This window comes from Magnolia sinica, chromosome 14 (genome assembly GCF_029962835.1).
Source record: "Magnolia sinica isolate HGM2019 chromosome 14, MsV1, whole genome shotgun sequence".
In the NCBI taxonomy this organism is placed as follows: Eukaryota; Viridiplantae; Streptophyta; class Magnoliopsida; order Magnoliales; family Magnoliaceae; genus Magnolia; species Magnolia sinica.
Window position 1 is genome coordinate 57316782 of NC_080586.1, and position 21157 is coordinate 57337938.

Here is a 21157-nt window from a genome sequence, read left to right on the forward strand (position 1 = left end):
AAGGGGGCATTTTGTTCCGACCGCTTTGGTATTTATATTTATTTTATTATCCATTTAATTGAAATTGATTTTTCCACCCAACCTGTTTGGTGCGTGCATCGTTGTTTTTGATCTTTCCCTTGTATTGCCCAAAAAATGCGTGCGTCTAGCAAATAAATATAGTGGCCATAAATAAATAAATAATTATTTTCCCTACTATTTAGGGCTCTAACGGGCTGGCTGGCTAGTTGGGCCCATATGGCCCGGCCTGGCCCACAACATGCCAAAGCTTGGACTTGAGTTTTAGACCTATTCTTTTTAAGTTTGGGCTTCTCCCCAATTTCAACGCATAAAAACAAGCAGCCAATGGGTGATGCGAGATCTAAAGACCTGTACTAAGTTAGACTTATTTAGGTGTGCTTTGAGCTGCTCTTAAATTGCCATCAACCCTAATGCATCAAGAGCTTTGCTTTTATTTTGTTACTTTTATTATTAGGGTTTGTTTAAATTTGCCAAAACAATTATTAAAGAAACATTATTTCCACTCAAAATGTATTTCCATTGTTTGTGTTTTACTTTTTAATTTTTTATTAATAGAAATGTCTTTCTTGTTTTCTGGCTTGTGTTTAGATCATTATTAACAAAACATCATATAGCCAAAATGACAAATGGAAAATGTTTACATTTAATTCAATTTTAATCTTTAGAAAGTCAATATAAAATAATTAGGTAAAATGGGGATGCCCGAAACCGGATAAAGAAGTTTGCTTTTAAATGGTTTCGACTTTGAAAAACCATGGTGAAAAGGGGCTATTTGTATGCATATAAAGGGTTTTGCCAACATCTCCACCTTTATGGGGATGTTTTCAACATCTCCAAAGCTTTAAATGACACGTGGAATGCTTGATTGTGAATCTAAAACATTCATTCATGCGTACAACTAATGCAAGCCATGGTACCAAAACCATCAATTGTTGGTCTTAAACATCGGCCAATAGCGTAAAACAAGGACGGTTAAGATTGAGCACAGAAAAAAAATAAATGCAATCATCATCTCGAAACATTTATTTTAAATATCCCACCTTATATTGCTTATGATTTTGAAGTGGCATTTGGGTTGAATGATTCTAACAATGTAATATATGGCTCGTAAATAATGGACAACTCTAACAAATTTACCCCATTCAAAGGATTAAAATCATCCAATTGGCATGATTCTCACACCGTGGCTTACTCCCTATGATACTATTGTATGAATTATCCTAAGTAATGATTGCACATGGGATGTCTAATTTAGCATGGTTAAAGAGTTTACCAAAACCCATACATACATATACATGCACACATATATTAATTATGCAATATTAAGATATAAATTTCAATACACAGGGAGTATTATGTGCATAGTTAATTAAATATTGGGTTAATATAATTTGCTGCTTCTCTTAAATTCTTCATTTTCAATAGTCTATATATAAAATGGATTTATCCCACTAAAGTTTTCCACCTTTTCTCAACTTTATTAGTAAAGGTGGCTTTGAAACTTTTAAATAATCGTCTTTAAAAAACTTTTATATATAATAAACCTTGTTTTTATGAAACTACATGTTTGATTTGGTTTTCTAAAAATAAATGTTTTTTTGCCAAAATTTCTAAAATGTATGGGGTTTTAAAACTTTACATAATTATATGAGTATTTTTAATATATATAATTTTAAAATGGAGTCTTGCTAACTATTGGTGTGGAACCACTCATTTTCATTTTTAATATAATCTAACATTTGTTAGAATAGTTCTTACTCCTCTATTTAAATTATATATATATATATATATATATATATATATATATATAGGGAAAAGGTACTATACGCTCGACCTTACCGAAGCACTCTGTAAGGTCGAGCGCTGTCAGCTTGCTTGCCGTCGGATGGAGCCATTTTGAAACCAACGGCCATCCGTTTACCGCAGTAGAACCGGTCATACCGGTTTCATTGAGGGCGAGGATGTACACGGCCCTTCAAATAGAAGGTTTTACTCAGCTGAAGCCATACCCGTGCAGCCCTCTCTCTCTCTCTCTCTCTCTCTCTCTCTCTCTCTCTCTCTCTCCCCCTGGACTTTCCCAAGATCTGGAATGGACCGAACTCGACTAGCTACTCGCATCAGCGAGTCAGCGGTCCATGACTCACTCCCTCTCTCCCTCAATCCCTACTACCAGCCACGCCCGCCTCCACCTGTCTCTCTCCCTCTCTCCCTCAATCCTTACTACCAGCCACGCCCGCCTCCACCTCTCTCTCCCTCATTCCCTACCACCACGCTGTGCAGACCTCAGATTGAGCGTTACAGGTAAGGCCTCTGTTTTTTTAAAATATTTTCTTCTTCTTTTTTTGCCTTTGCTTTTGGTATTTTCTTTATTTTTTTCCTAACCAGCAACATTCATATGTGGGATGCACCGCATCTTCTTCATTCATTGGAAGATGTTTCTAACCATATTTAATTTTATGTCCTGCATCAAATCCACTCATCAGAAGGGCCAGACTTGTGTGAGGAAAATGGTCAGTTGAAAAATCACCAATTGTCCCAGATTGTCCCATCAGAAGGGCCTGGCTGCTGGCACTGGGCAATGTTCACATTGAGTTCCACCTGGTAATGGCCCGGATCTCCTACACGTTTGCAACACAAGCTATTGCTGCAGTTGCTTCTTCAGTCTAAATTCTCATGAGCGGAATCATATGATCCTACACCGACGCCCTGCACAATTTATTGGGCTTTTGAATCTCAACAGTTTGCGCTCATGGTTCTCTAATCCAGACCATTGGTGTTTTTCGTCCTACTGTTTATTGACATGCCACCAAAATGTCGCAGATTGGAATGTCGAAGTCATCGAACTTGGGCCTTTACTCAATTGAATGGAGTCAGTTGCTGTTTCTCTCTTTTCAACCATCTATTTGCTGGCAGCAAATAGAAACTCCTCTTTGGACAAGAGCTATCAAAACATAAAACTAGACCAGGACCATTTCACAAATTTCCACATGAATTGGACAGATCGTTTAGGTAGGTTAGATGAGGTCAATATTCCTTGGAATGTTGTTCACATGGGATGAACAAGATCTATTCTCTTTGAAATCACTCGGAGTAGGTTTTATTTTGCTCAACAGGGCCTAGGTATCGATTCCACCAATGTTGTTTGTTGGACAGCATTGCCATAGAGATTCTAATGTATGATCATCGTCTTGCAAGCATACATTTCATTCATATGCAGTCAGCCGAAAGAATGATTACTTTTTAAGTGAAGATTATGATTTTCAGTGTTGGATTGGTAACATTGTGCAAGTAGCATTTTAGCAACATAATCATATTGTTTTTGTTGGTTTTTTTTTTTTTTTTTTGAAATGGATATTTATGTTCTCAAATAGTTGAATTGTGTTTAGTGTCTTAATGGCCAGATTGGAAATTTTGATGGAATCTAGAGTTTCAACAACAACTTAGTAATTCCTCTTGGTATGATGTTAAGTTCTGTTACTATTGTTGTTATTGTTTTGTTTTTAATTGAAATAGAATAGTTATTTGCTATAAAAATGGATTTCTTTTGTGTGTGTGTGTGTGTGTGTGTTTTTTTTTTTTCTTTATGGTTGAAATGATTAACTGGTACCGTGATTTTTTGGCACTCACATCTTTTCATATTAGCTTAGAAAATGTGATGGAATCTAGCTTCTGGCTGTCAAATGAGGTTGTATTTTTCATTGTTATATTATTATTATTATTTATTGGTGTTTTTATACTGTATTGGAGGTCCCTGAAGTGTGGAAAACATCTCTACCGTACACATGCTACTTCTTCATTGTGATCAGGGCAGTTTACTTGGCGGGCCACCACGTGGATGGACCATAAACCAGAAAACAATAAGATTTATTTGTTGTAGGTATAAGGTAACTAATCTGCAGCCTGCAACTCTGTCTAGAATTCCAGCCAGTGGCCTGATTCACAAAACAAGAAAAGGCAAAAACCCCATAGGACTCGAACTTAAATTGACCTCATTTCATACTATTTAACACTATTTAAGATTCCAAAAAAGTATGAATATTAAGTTTTTTTTTTTCCAAGCCTATTTGAATTAGTACCTTGGATTTTCCATTCTAATTTCTAACTTCATGAATCTGGTCTTCTGCTGCAGGTTTCGAGGAAGAAACCATAGAACTTGGTTAATTAGCTTTGAGTTTTCATTTTCTTTAGCCATTCAAACCTGAGGACACTGACTATATCACCATCATTTGACTTGTAGAATACAAATTGATCATATTGCTTGGGACTAGGAGTGATGAAGTTTAAGTGCAGTTGATTGATAGTGGAGGTGATTCGAGTGGGAGCCATGGTCTTGAAACACAACTCAAGCTTTATGGTACAGAGGCCAAAGAACTCAAGTGGGTTTTTCTTTTTTCTTTTTTCAATTTTTTTCCCCCTTTCTTTCTTGAAGGCTCTGAAATGGCATTTGGTTGTTTTTTTTCTTTAAATTTGGCTCTCCAATGCTAGGAAACGGTAACTTTCATTTTAGGTTTTTAAATTCCCAGGGCCTCAACTGCAAAAATTCAAAGAACATACCTGTTGGAAGGTATATCTTCAAATTATCAGTTCATCTCTTGTAATTGACAAGAATTTTGACTTGTAGTTGACTCTATGGTTGGACTATTCCAATTATCTGATCAGTTTGATGCCGCTGGATAAATTAATCTTTTGTGCTGCTTATTGTTTTTGTAACTTATTATCCAATCGTAATTTTGGAATGACAACGATCTATAATTTGTAGCTGAATTGGGTTTTCTTTGGAATTTTTCGTTGGAATTCTGCTTTCATTTGGAATTTTAATTTCATTGTTGTATTTTTCTTTAGTCTATTGATTGGGTTTACTTTTATCTTCATTACTTCCGTTTTCTCAATCCCTTCTTCTTTGTTTTGGCAGATTAAACAGAGAAGAAAAGAAGGAAAAGTTTTAAAAAATAAAATTAAACAGTAAGTTGTCTACTCCCTCTTTTTGGTTGTGGTTTTTTTTTTTCTTCTTTTTGTGCATTATTTCTCCTTTTCTCAAGTTCATCCTTACTGTTATGCGTTTGTGAGCCATGAAGTCTTTATCTGTATTAGTTTAGATGAGTTGATCAATCAGGACATTTACCAGCAATGGTAAGAGACACCATTTTTATAATTTTTTTGTTTCTGAAAAATTGGGAAATAGCTACGGATAATAGCCGTAGCTTTATTTCTAGAATCTGTAGCGATCATTGGTTTTAGCCTATTGCTACGGATTTCGTTGTACTTTTAGGTACAAATATCATCCGTACGTAGCTCGAGCATATTGCTACTGTGTATTATTCTTCAAGAATCCTCTCTCACCCATATTGAATGTAACCACAAATGTGCCATTTTTACAAGAGAAGTTCGTTTCTTGCAAGGGCCAAGGAGCAGCTATAGCTCTTCATCAAAGCCGGAATCCAAAACTAGAGACAAGTGTGCTGTAATATAGAGAAAGCATTTGTATATGATGTATTTCCCTCCCTTTTTTGGCCAATTTGTTGTAATACATGAAAATAACAGCACCTAAGCAATCATCATTTGCGTGAATTTCCAATCAGCTTTTTTTTTTTTGGTTATGTAAATAAAATAAAAATGATCAAAAGCAATAGCCTTGTTACAGTACTTTCATTTCAAGATAAGCCAAACATCGTTCATTTCATTTAATCATATTCCCATATGTTCATCATACAACCTCTAGTTTCCCACCTATTGTAAGTCACACAGCATTGAATTAGAAGCCAATCGTCGAGCATTTCACAGGGACTTTAATATGCCCATATAATCATCATGCAATCACTAGCTTTCCACCTTCTATCAAGCCACAATGCATCGAATTAGAAGCAAAGAGCGCAACAAGCAGTGGGTTCCTTCTTAGGCAGGCCATGAAATTGTCGGAACTAACAGCACCATCATTGTCACTGTCAAACAAGTTGAATAGCTCAGATACCTGCATCCATGAACAATTGTTTCAGAACCCAAATAGGGATGGTGGAATATAAGAGCAGTTGCTTCTGCGCATACTTACATTATCATCATTCATGCTTGGCATTGCAAAATGGATAGCATCTCCTAATGGTGCACGCAATAGGATCAGAGACAAGGGGACAAAAAAGGCAAAAAGCTTGTTACAGGAAAACAACAGAGCAGATATTACCTGTTGGTTTGTGATGTAACCCTTGCCTTCGTCATCACAACCATTAATGGTTGTTGTGCAGGCTTGCTGAAACAATGGCTGCTTCATTATATGGGCTGATTCGAGCAAGAACTGTGGGGTAATCAATTGGAAACAATCTCGAAATTTCATCAATGGGTCATGCTGTGAGCTTGAATCTCGATTTGGCAAGAACATTTTACTAGAAAAATGGGAGACCTAGCCTGCACGCAGAGTACCAGGTTTCCTTGAATGTGAACTGCACTCAAATTGGACATCGGCACAATGACCTGGAGAGATCATTTGGTGGGGTCCCGGTTGGGAATTCCTGCTGATGCATCCAATCAGTGTAATAGTTGGTTTTTGAGGAATGTTGGCAAAATGGTCTACGATAGTGCAAATGATCCATCATCTTGGTGGCTAGGATCTCCCAATCCATGCAATTTGCAGAAAGTGATCTATCAAAGATATCCAACCAACAAAATGGCTGAACGATGGGTGTTTTTCCATGTCCAATGGAAGTGCAGCTCATCATGTAGGCAATTTCGTCAAGATTTCCTCTTCGTGTGATACGCCTGTTGTCACAGGAACAGCTGACGAAAGCACACAAGTAATGCTGATCACAAATGATTTGATATCGTTTTCACAATAAAAGATTGTTGCCTGCAGTTCCTGTCAAGCTTCTTTGAAAACTTTACAAATGGATGTAGTCATTTGCATGAAGCAATTTTTTTTCAAATTCTAAAAAGTTTCAAAAAATAAAAAAGACAAAAAAGTGGATTTTGTAGAACTCATTTGAGGAACCTCTACAAGAAATGACATTTATCATATGGCACAAAATCAAGTAGATTACCTGTCTAAATGTGATGGATCAAAGTTTCTCAACATCAATGAAAGCAAAGCCCCGTTTCTTCATTCTCCACTTCTCTTCTTGCCCATAATCATCAATCTGATTGTATATAGTCAACCAATAACTAGTAACTTCCATAAAATTCTCCAGAAAATGAGTTCGGTTAACCAAAAGCTACGAAAATAAATATTAGGGCACAAAAATTACTATTTATAAATGAAGATGAAAAAAGAAAAGAAAAAAAAAAAAACAATAACAACCTGTAGCTTATTCTAGTGAATAATATTGGCATATTCTACCAAAGTATCAAATAACTCCCTTCTATATAATTTAAAGAATTGAAACAAATGAGGATGCAGAAAAAATTATTTAATTGTAGAAGCATATCAAATTGGAAGGATTTTTTCATATTTGAAAATTCAAAATTTGTTCCTTTTTCTTTATAACTCTAGATACTTTAGTCGAATGGTTTTATCTACACCGTCCCTACAAGTTGGTTTCCATTGTTCGAGCACCTGCCAACTCCCCATGATTAAAAATAATTAAAAAAAAAAATCATCCTTTTTTAGTGTCCCAGGTGAACTATTCATCCTTGTCCACCGATCTTTTTTGGCTTATTAGAGGGGTGAACCACCAGTTGGATGGATCATATGCTAAGTTCACCTTTCACCTGCTTACTCTATGTGCATTTGGCTCTCTGGCAATGAATTTTGCAGGCTATAATCCATTTACCATCGGATCCATGGTCAGGAGTGAATCAGGCTCCCATCCTACATTTGCAATGGTGATGCATGCAGGACCCCATTCCATCACCCACCCAAATTGTAGACCGGATGTTTGTAGGCTCACCCACGGCAAATAGGCACTGATACTGTTGTGTCACCCAATGCCACTCAGCTGATTCCATTTCCTTTTCATTGCTTTGGTTACTGTTATCCTTCGTTTGTACGCATTCAACCTTTTCGCCTTACAATGCACCCAGCATCAAAACACAGAAAAACAGAAAAACAACACAGCCGAGTCCACTGCAACAAACATAATGTTTGAGCTAGCACACCAGGTCCACTCGCTTTGTGGACAAACCAGCACACCAATTCCAGTCAGCTTTGTGGAGATGACAAAGATTGTTCAAATACCATGCGGGTCCATTTATCGGGCACACTTGGTGAGTGAACCAGCCTAATGTAGGGGCCCTACCTGATTCGTGACAACAAGCCCAAATGGGTGCACCACATAAAGAAGGTAGAACTTCCTTTAGCTTCCACTATAGGAAAAAAGGCCAAACAGACCCACCAACAGGAAGAACATGGGCAAAAAAAAAAAAAAGAAGTAGAAGAAGAAGAAGAAGAAGTTGGAAGGCCTCGAAACACCATGCAGGAAACAAAAACTGCAGGCTTTGTACAACAATTAAAATAGCAATTTCACCATCCCAACGTCCTTGCCTGGCTTGTTAAGACAACAACCACCTAAATTCTAGATGGCTAGAGAATGCCTATAAGCTGACATTGTGGCAAATCACCTACAGAGAGAAGTGGGCCCATAGCCAAAATTGCTTAAAAGTAGTAATCAAGTAGTGCTCTAGTGTCATCAGGACACATCATGTACAATACAAGTGTGTGACCTTTCATGAGACATATAGATATAACTGCTATAAATAAAGGATGAAACACATGAATTTTAGTGATTATCACTGCCTAGTTAGTCATGTGAACATTGTAGGCATGATTAGTGCTCGCATGTAGGTCCACAATCTGATCAAACTGCATGAGTTTCAGAGCAACCCAAAATCTGATAGGCATCAAATCAGGCCAACTAGATCTTACTGGATGGTTTTAGCGCTGGGCCTTCTTATAACCCAGATAGGCTGTGGGGACCTTTTGATTGTTGGTGGCAGATTGCTGTGATAAGGAGGCCTTGATGGACCAACTGAAGTTAAAAAGTAATCATTCTTTCGGCTGACTGCATATGAATGAAATGCATGCTTGCAAGACGATGATCATACATTAGAATCTCTATGGCAATGCTGTCCAACAAACAACATTGGTGGAATCGATACCTAGGCCCTGTTGAGCAAAATAAAACCTACTCCGAGTGATTTCAAAGAGAATAGATCTTGTTCATCCCATGTGAACAACATTCCAAGGAATATTGACCTCATCTAACCTACCTAAACGATCTGTCCAATTCATTTAGAAATTTGTGAAATGGTCCTGGTCTAGTTTTATGTTTTGATAGCTCTTGTCCAAAGAGGAGTTTCTATTTGCTGCCAGCAAATAGATGGTTGAAAAGAGAGAAACAGCAACTGACTCCATTCAATTGAGTAAAGGCCCAAGTTCGGTGACTTCGACATTCCAATCCGCGACATTTTGGTGGCATGTCAATAAACAGTAGGACGAAAAACACCAATGGTCTGGATTAGAGAACCATGGGCGCAAACTGTTGAGATTCAAAAGCCTAATAAATTGTGCAGGGCGTCGGTGTAGGATCATATGATTCCACTCATGAGAATTTAGACTGAAGAAGCAACTGCAGCAACAGCTTGTGTTGCAAACATGTAGGAGATCCGGGCCGTTACCAGGTGGGACTCAATATGAACATTGCCCAGTGCCAGCAGCCAGGCCCTTCTGATGGGACAATCTGGGACAATTGGTGATTTTTCAATTGACCATTTTCCTCACACAAGTCTGGCCCTTCTGATGAGTGGATTTGATGCAGGACATAAAATTAAATATGGTTAGAAACATCTTCCAATGAATGAAGAAGATGCGGTGCATCCCACATATGAATGTTGCTGGTTAGGGAAAAAATAAAGAAAATACCAAAAGCAAAGGCAAAAAAAAACAAAGAAAATATTTAAAAAAAACAGAGGCCTTACCTGTAACGCTCAATCTGAGGTCTGCACAGCGTGGTGGTAGGGAATGAGGGAGAGAGAGGTGGAGGCGGGCGTGGCTGGTAGTAGGGATTGAGGGAGAGAGGGAGAGAGACAGGTGGAGGCGGGCGTGGCTGGTGTTAGGGATTGAGGGAGAGAGGGAGAGAGACAGGTGGAGGCGGACGTGGCTGGTGTTAGGGATTGAGGGAGAGAGATGCTGCACGGGATGTAGCTGCTTTGGGGATCCAGGGAGGGAGAGAGAGAGAGAGAGAGAGAGAGAAGGCTGCACGGGTATGGTTTCAGCTGAGTAAAACTTTCTATTTGAAGGGCCGTGTACATCCTCGCCCCTCAATGAAACCGGTATGACCGGTTCTACTGCGGTAAACGGATGGCCGTTGGTTTCAAAATGGTTCCATCCAACGGCAAGCAAGCTGACAACGCTCGACCTTACAGAGTGCTTCCGTAAGGTCGAGCGTATAGTACCTTTTCCCTATATATATATATATATATATTTTAAAAAAATCATTTAGTGAGGTAGTGATTGGCCACGTCCTCTCAGACATGTGCTCATGCATGCCACATGTTTGAAAATCCAAACCTTTCATCAAACTTGCCATGACATTTAAAAATAAAAAATAAAAAAAAAATAACAACTTTTGAGAAAATTTAGTGTCATCATATGCCCAAATTCTCAATGTCAGGATTTTGGCCATTGATGTACATCTGGCAATGCCGACCTTGGAGAACATGCATTTTAGTAGCATCCAAATATGCCTTAAAATTTTTTAAAAAAAAATTCACCTGTTTTATTTTCCTCCTTGTAATTAAGAAACATGGTTTCCCAATTTTAAAGAAAAATGAGAGGAAAGGAGCCAAATTTTCCATTTTCTTTTCCATTTCCATCAACTTCTTTCTTCTGTTATATCTATCTCTTTCTTGTGAACAAAAAACATTTTTTGAGATCAGATTGATAATCATTGACAGCAAGCATCCGAATCCACTAATAACACTTGGGTTAGGATGGAAACATTTTTAGTCGATGTCACTTGCACATATAGATGATGCTTCCAAGGGTGTGTTGCTTAGTTGCGTGAAGAAGTCAAACCTTGAAGAAAAATCTATGGATCAACTTTAGTGTTGGGCATGTGTTTTAGCCAATCAGGCATAATAATATAAGGGTCATATAGTGTTTGCTCAAATATATTTTTTGGCATCCAAATTGTTGGACAACCCAACAGCCCATGGACAGAGCCTCTATAAGGTCGTTGGACTCAATTTTAAGCACAAACTAGCTAGAATACATGTAGATTAGTTTACTTGTATGATCACAACCACCTACTTCCAACTTGTGCACACCCAAGGGACCCCCACAACCCCACTCGATTGCTAAGTGGCATGCATGAGATGGGCTAAGGATTAAGATTGGACAACTTGCGAAAAACAACCTAACTAGATCATGAATTGCGGGTTCTATTAATAAACATCTACCATGTCATTTAATTTCATGGAAAATATGCTAATTAAATAACGGAAATGGAAACAAAGACCAATTTCTATGAAAATATTTTATATAAAACAAACTATGAAAACATAGTTTCCTTTCCAACTAGTTTCAAAAAAAAAAAAAAAAAACCAATGTTTTTTAATTTGTTTTTCCATGAATCCAAACAAACCTCGAGAAATTTTGTTGCAATTTATGAGCCGTGGACACTGTCAACTGTCAGTTGTATCCATCCATCTAGCTTAAATTGATTTTTATAAGCCATTGTGTCAGAAGTGTTAGAATATCTAGGTCACAGCGCATGGGCATGCACACATACATGTTTGTATTGCGTGTGTGATCTTTTGATGTAATTTAAGAAAACTTAGCTCTAAGATGTCTAAACCCAATAAATTAGGGAATTAAATAAAAGGCTAATTTAAAACAAGAAAATAGGTTTTATTAGGTTTTAATTTCTATGATAGGAAAGGAAAACTCAGAGCTTATAAATATTAGACGGCTCTTAGCCCTTTCCATATGCTCAAAATGTATTGGGTTCTCATCTCTTACTTAACGAGAGAAATAAGAAGCAGGGGCGGCCCAACATTTTTGGGGGCCTTATGCAAGTCATGAAAATGAGGCCTTTTAGTTTAAAAAATAATCTAATTAGACATTGATGTGCCACTGTACCGATAGAAAAATGAAGTTAGAATTTAATTTAGAAAAATGACGTTAGAATTTAATTTTTAGAAAACTTAATTAGCAATAAAGTAGGTAGTTATGGTCTAGGTTTTAGGAGAAGAATTTATTGGGAATGATGCTATTATTTTGAAAAGAGACGATAGAGTTACTCTTATTATAGATAGTGCTAGTTTTTAGGATTTGTTTTTTTATTTTCAATTTCAAATTTGTAAACTAATCTTTAGATGTTCCTATTTTGTAGGCCTTTCAATAAGTTTTATTTCAAAAATTTTAGGCTTTTTTTCTTCTTAATTTTAATTTTGCTAAAATACAGGACCTTCATAATTAAGAAATTTTAATTTTGCTATAATATAATGCCTTCATAATTAGGGGGCCTTAGGCAATTGCCTCACCTGCCTACCCCTTAGAGCCGCCCAGATAAGAAGAAGGTGAGCTGAGAGCAATCTGTACAGTTAAACATGCGTTTGGCTAATCAAGACCATTAATCATCAAGACCAATTATCCTCAAGCATTATTATGTGCACTATCGAATCACATTGCTCAAGTTATGTTCTAGATCTCTGATACTGTAGTTTTCAATTGATAAACTTTCTATGTACGTGTTTCACGATCCTAGATCGAAAAATATAACCGTTGATCAAGTTTTCACTATGGTTTACAAGAACTCCCAACGATTGATGATATGAGTCATATAATTCTCTGTTCTTTTCACGATCATTTGTTTTTTAAACCCTACTTAGATTGTTAGACCGATTGATTAGAGTAATTATCAATAGCAGCAGCAATTGTTGTTGTTTTGAACATTTTTCTATCATGAATGAAATTGACCAGATAGTTGATAATAATCATTTTCTTTTCATGTGTGTGATTATGAAATTATTTAAAACTTAGCTTGAAAGCATTCAATTTTTTTATGTAAATCTTGGTCGTCAAATAATGTTTGGAGAATTTTCCATTTCTGAATAAAATATAACAAGGTCATGACATTTCATGATGTCACCTCCATTAAAGCACTCTTAAGTTTTTAATGGAGAGCAAGTAGTTAGAATTCTTAATAGATGCATCAAAATATACTTGTACGAAATATAATTGTTGCATGAGAAAAAATTAAAATTGTATACAAAGTGAGTAATTAACCCAAATTATGTTTCTACTATCCAAATCCCATTAAAAGAAAAGAGAGATTAAAAGGAGATGTATGAACTAGGGAGATTGTCATGATAAGACCCCTTTATGACACTATCAACTTTTACCAAAAAAAAATGTAATTTGATTTATTATTATTGCTTTTAAAAAACATATAAAAAGGAGTTTGTGGGAATGAAATGTGAAGAAAATATATATTTATGAAAGTGTGTCGTTTCTACTGACTAGGAAAATACTAAAAAATAGTTATTGTAGAGAGATGTATTTCTGCCAAAATATTTCAATGCCTCCAATCTAAGCCTTCATGCAAATCAAATGCACTTATGGTTCCCCTTGAACCAAACAACCTATCTAGTCCATCCTACTCTCCATGGATTACTCTTCCAAAAATTTTATAGACTAGACCTATCCATTTTCATTCAATCCATCCCAGTCATGGGTGAACATTATGTAAACATGATAATTTGGCTGTAATTCATAGGAACTTCAAAAAATGACAATGTGGTCCATAAGGCTTAAAATGGTTTGAGTGGACCTAATGACCCAATGGACTTAGGCCATCTCATACCTGAGTTTAAACTCCAACTTTAAGTTAAATTCAAGCCCAAGTCATTGAATTAATCACTGAATTAGAAAACAAAGTTTTGAAGGAATGAAAATCTGAAGAAAATATTTTTTTTTTATAACACACATTTAGTGCCTCGGTTTTGTCAATAATGTAAGCTAAGTTGTCTTGAGTCAGTTGAGCCTCCATGGAAAGACATTGAAGACCAAAGACTCGAAGATTTGGAGCATCAAGGCCAAATATAACAAGTAAAACGTGAGGTACCTTAGTTATCCTAGCCCTAGACTCTTTTAGGTCCAAAATAACCTACCATATATGACTCATTGTATATAAGAAAACTCGCAGTCATCAGGTTTGTGCCAGTTAAATTATGTGCAAAAGAAGAAAACCAATATGTACAAGTTTGATTGATTGAGCAAACCTTCGATCGGTCTCAATCAATTGAAGGCCCTTCACTCAATTGATCAAAGATGGTCGAAGCTTTCTACCATATTTTCATGAAAACCTCGATCGATCAACATATTAACTTTGATCGATCGAAGGTGCACAAAAGTGTCTAGCAAACTTTCTGCCTTATAATTAAATTAAGTTCGATTGATTGAATGAGTTGCTTGATCAATCGAAGCTAGCCATTATAGATTCGTTAGAGCATTTTTTATGTAAAACTATAAAGCAAATCTATGTGAAACTGATGGTTTTGAGTGAATTAGAAGCCTTGATGTGTTCCAATACTTTCCAACACTCCTAGGTTATCACCCAAAGAGATACATTTCCTATTCATTATGATTAGTCACTCTAACGAGCATTTCAAGTTCTATTTGATGAAGAATATGGTATCATGCATTCTCTAGAGTCTAGACTCGGCATCCATAGATAAATCATTGTCTAAACATCATATAGAATACTCATTTAGGTAAATCCTCAATTGAAACCTACTAAACATAGTTGTAGGAGATTTGATGCAGGACATGAAATTCAAGTATGATATGCAAGATTTTCAGGCTCTAGATCGCATTAGTTCAGAAACAATTGCACAAAATTTCACATCCCATACAAAAGTTCAAACACTCAATCAAGAAAAATCTTATACGGATCCAGGCCTACACATGTTAGGGCCGGATCAATTAAAATTATAGACCAAACAAGAATCAAATGAGGGTAAATTCATCCATACATGCACAAAAATAATTCCCCCAATCTAAGGAATTCAGAAATTTCAATTCAGGGAACCCTAAGGTTAAAGAAAGGGTAAAAAAATTGGGGATTTAACTAATTTAGGGTTAAGTTTAGGGATTTTGGGTGAAAGATGAGTGAAAGAGAGGAGAGAGACGAACCAAAAAAGTATCGCATGTGTTGATAGCAGCAATGGCCCAGACGGACATGCGTGTGATCCCGACCGCACGTGTGTGGGGTCCACTATTAAAAAAGGCCAGCTTGGCCCTAGTTGGCTAGGAGTGGATTTTAAAACTCTCAAATTTCAGCTCAATGTAATGCATGGTTTGTGCATGGTGCTCCGTCGAAGTTTTAGCCCTCCTGTAGGGTCAGATTATAGAAATCTGTTGTATAGAAAAAATGGTTGCAATAGAGGATGAATTTGAAGCGTAGATGATTGTAGGAGAAGAGAAATATGAATGGAATAAGGTGGGGGTAAATTAGGATAGGTGTGACTTTACACCATGGTAGTCAGCCTTTCGAAGAAGGGAGGGCTTCGCACCCAATTAGGTTTTCATAACTCGAAAAGGAGAAGGAAAATGCAGAAATTTTATCAATCTTCAATTAGAAAAAAAAAAGACTACAAGGAGTTCACATGATTATCAAGTCCATTCCAACGAACCAAAACGCAGTCCTCTAATTAGGAGGCCCTCCCTGGACGTCGTCATCGATCCAAATCAATGGTGGGGCCCTCCTCCTCGTGTACATGCGTAGGGGGCATGCGTGTGTGTGTGATGCCCCCATCAACTCTTCTCGGCTGTGAAGATTTCGTTACTGGCAAAATAAAACTCTTAGACTACTTCAAGATGTCAGGATCAAGTCTTTGAAGCTCCTCCTTAGTGAGCCACGTACTGTCTGAAGCTGGGCGTGACTTCCACTTAACCAGGTACTTCTGAAACCCACTATTCGACATTGATACTATCTGATGGTCCAGAACATTCTCTATTTCATCTCTAGGTGGGGGAAGGGTAGGTATGAGAGATAGATGCTGGGAAGAATAGTTGGGAAGAGGCCATAGATCAAGGGATAGGTCTGGAGAATCAGGATGGTTAGGCGAAGAGTTGGATAAAGTATCAATGGTCCCCTAAAAAGTAACTAGATCCTCCACATTGAATGTGGAACTAATTCCCATAGAAGGTAGAAGATCTACTACATACACATTGAGACCGTTTCGTTTTATAATTTTGAAGGGTCCAGCGCTACACGCGTGTAATTTGCGAACGGCCCCCTAAGGATACCGCTCGAGTCTAATATGGACCATCATAGAGTCCCCTACATTGAATTCCTTGAAATGTTTATGCTGGTCTGGAGAAAATTTGTAATATTCATTACTAGTAATGATCTTTCGCCTCATTTTTTGATGTAATGAATGAATGTGATGCGCAAAGAACTCTGCAGACTCTGATGGCCTATTGGACAATGACATAGGGACAAGGTCAATAGGCTTCCTAGGCTTATAACTAGTAACGACTTCAAAAAAACTTAGACCTGTGGACCTATTGACAGAACTATTGAATGCAAACTCGGCTATAGGTAATATGGTGTCTCACGTCCTGGTATGCTCCCCTACTAAACATCTGAGCAAACTCCCTAGGCTACTATTGACCACCTCAGTCTGACCATCGGTCTGAGAGTGGTAGGCAGAAGAAAATTGGAACCTAGTATTCATCATGTGCCATAGTGTCTTTCAAAAGTAACTCATGAATCACACGTCACGGTCAAACACTATAGTTTTTGATAACCCATGCAGTTTGACGACCTCACTAAAGAACAACTTGGCAACATGAGATGCATCGGAGGTCTTAGAGCAATAGATAAAGTAGGCCATTTTAGAAAAACAGTCCACGACAACAAATATGGAATCGTGTTTTCGAATAGTCCTGGGGAGTCCAAGCACGAAGTCCATACTAATGTCCTGCTAAGGGATTAATGGAACTAGCAAAGGTGTGTATAATCCTATATTTTGCCTTTGCTGCTTTGCCAGTTGACAAGTACGACATTGCCCTATAATTTTAGCCACATCTTGCTTGAGGCTTGGCCAATGAAACATATTCTCCACTAGGAAAATTGTCTTGTCTTGACGGAAATGACCCGCGACCCCTCCTAAATGTAATTCCCAGATAAGAAAATCGCGGAGGGAGGTGCGAGGTATGCACAAGTGGTCGCTCTTAAACAAATATCCATCTAAAATTAAGTACTCAATGTTAGCTCTTGACGGACTCTCTAACAACAATGCATACACAACTCCAAAATCTAAACACTGAAAATAATCTTCTTTGATGCGCTTGAGGCCTGTGACTTCGACACTCATGGAATTTAGTAAAGCGACTCGACGATTCAATGCGTCGGCAGACTTATTTTCTATACCGACTTTGTGCTCAAGTACAAAAGTGTACTCTTAAAAGAATTGAACCCGCTTCATGTCCTAGGGTTTAATTTTTTTTGAGAGTTCAGATATCTCAAGGCCTCGTGATATGAGAATAGGACGAATTCTTGTGGCAATAGGTAATGACGCCAATGGCGTATTGATTGCACTACCGCATAGAGCTCTTTGTCATAGGTGGAATACTTTTATTTTGCCTCATTCAGTTTCTCACTAAAAAAGGTGACAGGGTGCCCTTCCTGACAAAGTACTCCTATGTCAACTCTTGACGTGTCACATGCGAATTCAAAAGCTTTTGAAAAATTCAGAAGTCGCATAACTAGAGTTTCAGTCATCTTAACCTTTATCTCCTTGAAGGCCTTCGAGGCTGCCTTTGTCTATTGAAACTCTCACTTTTTTTAATGCAATCCGTGATGGGAGCCATAATGGAACTGAAGTCTCAAATGAACCACCTATAGAAGGTGACTAAGCCGTGAAAGTTGTGTGCCTCATGAATATTATAGGGTTTAGGCCAATTGACGATGGCCTTGACCTTCTCGGGATCCACTGATACGCCATCAGCTGACACAATAAAACCTAAGAAGATAACACTACTAGACAAAAACGCATGTTTTTTTAGGTTGGTGTATAATTTCTCAGCTCTAAAGATCCTACAAACCTACCTCAAATGGTTGATGTGTTGTTCCTTAGTCATGCTATAAATCAAGATATCATCAAAGTATATGATCAAGAACTTCCCCATGAAGGGCCTCAACACTTGGGTCATCACACGCATGAAAGTGTTTGGGGCGTTAGTTAACTCAAAAGATATAACTAGCGACTCTTATAGCCCATCCTTCGTCTTGAAGGCCGCCATCCACTCATCACCAGAGTGTACACGGATTTGGTGATAACCACTTTTGAGGTCAATTTTTGAGAAGATAGTAGTATTGGCCATCATATCCAACATGTCATCAAGATGCGGTTTAGGAAACCGATACTTGACTATGATTTTGTTGATGGTCCTACGATCAAAACACATCCTCTATGTGTCATCCTAATTACGTGTAAGAAGGGAGGGCACGACACACGGGCTTATGCTCTCTCGAATGAAACCCTTTTCTAGGAGCTCATCAATCTGTCTCTTCAACTCTACATGCTCCTTTGGGTTCATTCTATAATGAAGAAAGTTTGGTAGAGTCGCCCCAAGGACTAAATCAATGACATACTGTATATCCCTCATAGGGGGAAGCTCATTCGGTAGATCACCAGGAAAGACATTATGAAACTCATGCACTACCTGAATGACCTCAGTGGGTAACTCTACACGAGTCTCTAGTATACTTTCTCTAGCCACAAGGCCGTACATATCGTACCACTTAAAATAGTGGTCCATGTCTACCAACCAATTTAGAAAAGCATTAGGGTCCAAGTGGTCATTAATTATGGGGGCATCTACTTTAACTCTTTTGAAAATTTGCACATCAGGGTCATATTGGTCTTGATGTCACTTACGGGGTAGGTGCACAGGTGCGCGCCCATAACTGATTCCTTAGCCACCTCCATTCCTTAGTCTATCCTCTTGACCACCTTCCTAAGATTGGGCATTTTTTCCAATGGTGGGGTTTGCCGTAGCGGAGGTCTCTAGTTGGGTAATGCGCACATTAAGCTGTTCAAAGCGTTGGTTAATATGTTGTTCCAAGCGCTTACTTAAAGAATCAAACTGCTAGGTCATTTTATTTATTGACTCTTGCAATTGTTCTATGTTTAGTGTAGGGTGCAAGCTAAAACCCCGACCCATACGTGTAGGCATACAATTACTAACTTAATTTAAAGACCCTTTACACAACTATATACGTTTAAATGGGACTAAATGATCCTATAGGACTCTATATGAGGGAAATTACGTAATGCTCCTAAAATTCCAGCAACATAACTGTCTAATAGTCTGTTAACAGAAAATTCAGTAATGAAAATTGGAGAATTTCTAACAACAAAAAATTCAGCAGTCTATGTTGTGAATGAGGGGTCCTAAACAACCCTATATGATGAAATTTAATGTAAAATAAATGCAAGTAGACTAAACCCTAAACATGTAATGCATTCCCTTATAAGAACCCTAAGCTTTGATACCAAATTTGATGCAAGACATGAAATTCAAGTATGATGTGCAAGATTTTCAGGCTTTAGATCGCACTTGTTCGGAAACAATTACATAAAATTTCACATCTCACACAAAAGTTCAAACACTCAATCAAGGGGAATCTTATGCGGATCTAGGCCTATACATGTTAGGGCTGGATCAATCAAAATTATAAACCAAATAAGAATCAGAGGGTAAATTCATCCACACATGCACAAAAATAATTCCCCCAATCCAAGGGATTTAGAAATTTTAATTTGGGGAACCCTAAGGTTAAAGAAAGGGTAAAAAATTGAGGATTTGAATAATTTAGGATTAGGTTTAGGGATTTTGGGTGATAGAGGAGTGAAAGAGATGAGAGAGACGAACCAGAGAAGTACCGCACATGTGGACAACAGCAATGGCTCAGACGCATGTGCATATGACCCTGACCGCATGTGTGTAGGGCCCACTATTAAGAAAAAGGCTAGCTTCGCCCTGGTCGGCCAGGGGTGGACTCCAAAACTCTCAAATTTCAGCTTGATCAGATGTACGGTTTGTGCATGGTGCTCCACCAAAGTTTCAGCCCTCCTGCAGGTCTAGATTCTGGAAATATGCTGTAGAGAGAAAAATGGCTGCAATAGGGGATGAATTTGAAGCGTAGATGATTATAGGAGAAGAGAAATATGGATAGAAGAAGGTGGGGGCGAATCAGGATGGGTGTGGCTTCGCACCACGGTAGTCAGCCCTTCGAAGAAGGGAAGGCTTCACACCCAATTAAGTTTTCATAACTCGGAAAGAAGCAGGAAAACATAAAATTTTTATTAATCTTCAATAATAAAAAAAAGACTACAAAGGTTGCCTATTTATAATCAAACCCTATACCCCAAAACTCGTGCCATGTGCATAACCTATTACTTGGAGACAAAGTAATAAAAAATAACAACTAATCAAAGCAATCTAAACCGTCCATGATATTCCTAATAACAATAATAATTAAAATCCAAAGTACTAAATTAATTAGAATAGTAGGCCATGATCATGAGAACCCATGGCGAGGTTCACATGATTATCGGGTCCACTCCAAAGAACCAAAACACAGTCCTCTAACTAGGAGGCCCTCTCTGAACATCGTCATCGATCCAAATCGATGGTGGGGCTCTCCTCCTCCTTGCGTACGTGCGTAGGGGGCATGTGTGTGCGCGTGATGTCCCTATCAAGATTCGACCTCTCCAATTACCTTTCTAGCCTCATTGGAGCATCAAGTACAAGTTGACCGATTCAAGGAAATAGAAGAAGATTGACTTCAAAGATCAATAGAACATAAGGGAAGTGGATTCAAGAAAATAAGAAGCTCTCAAGAAGGCGTTACAATTGGGATCAATTTAACAAGTAAGGTTATCATTTTTAAAGTCTACATACTCTTTCCTTGTGTAGGATTGAGTATAGAGTTTATGACCTAAACTTGCATAGGTTCTTGTGTAGGACCATATCACCACCGGATACGGGTGCATACATTGGCCATCGATACAGTGTAAACATATAGGTGCTTGTGTATGATAGTCCAGGGCACAAGTGCGTACGTGTTAGTCTTTATGAGAACCTTCGACGAGAGTATACATAAGTCCTCTGAAGATGGGCGAAAGGGTCGGATCT

At 37.8% G+C, this 21157-nt stretch overlaps 1 protein-coding gene across 6 annotated transcripts; it reads right to left on the bottom strand.

Annotated features, from left to right (window-relative positions):
* Positions 1 to 5678: 5678 nt before the first annotated feature.
* LOC131225795 (lysophospholipid acyltransferase LPEAT2-like) lies at positions 5679 to 10119 on the bottom strand. Of its 6 annotated transcripts, none has more exons than XR_009161530.1 (2): positions 9919 to 10045; positions 5679 to 5989 (listed from the first exon to the last, which is right to left on the bottom strand). XR_009161530.1 is itself a non-coding variant. In XM_058221390.1 (2 exons), exons 1-2 carry the CDS (start codon positions 6389 to 6391, stop codon positions 5828 to 5830), a joined length of 357 nt encoding a protein of 118 aa, XP_058077373.1. In that variant the 5' UTR covers positions 6392 to 6790; the 3' UTR covers positions 5679 to 5827. The 6 variants fall into 6 exon arrangements, 1 of the variants encoding a protein (XP_058077373.1); XR_009161534.1 differs by lacking the exon at positions 9919 to 10045 and adding an exon at positions 6068 to 6163; XM_058221390.1 differs by lacking the exon at positions 9919 to 10045 and adding an exon at positions 6197 to 6790.
* Positions 10120 to 21157: the final 11038 nt, after the last annotated feature.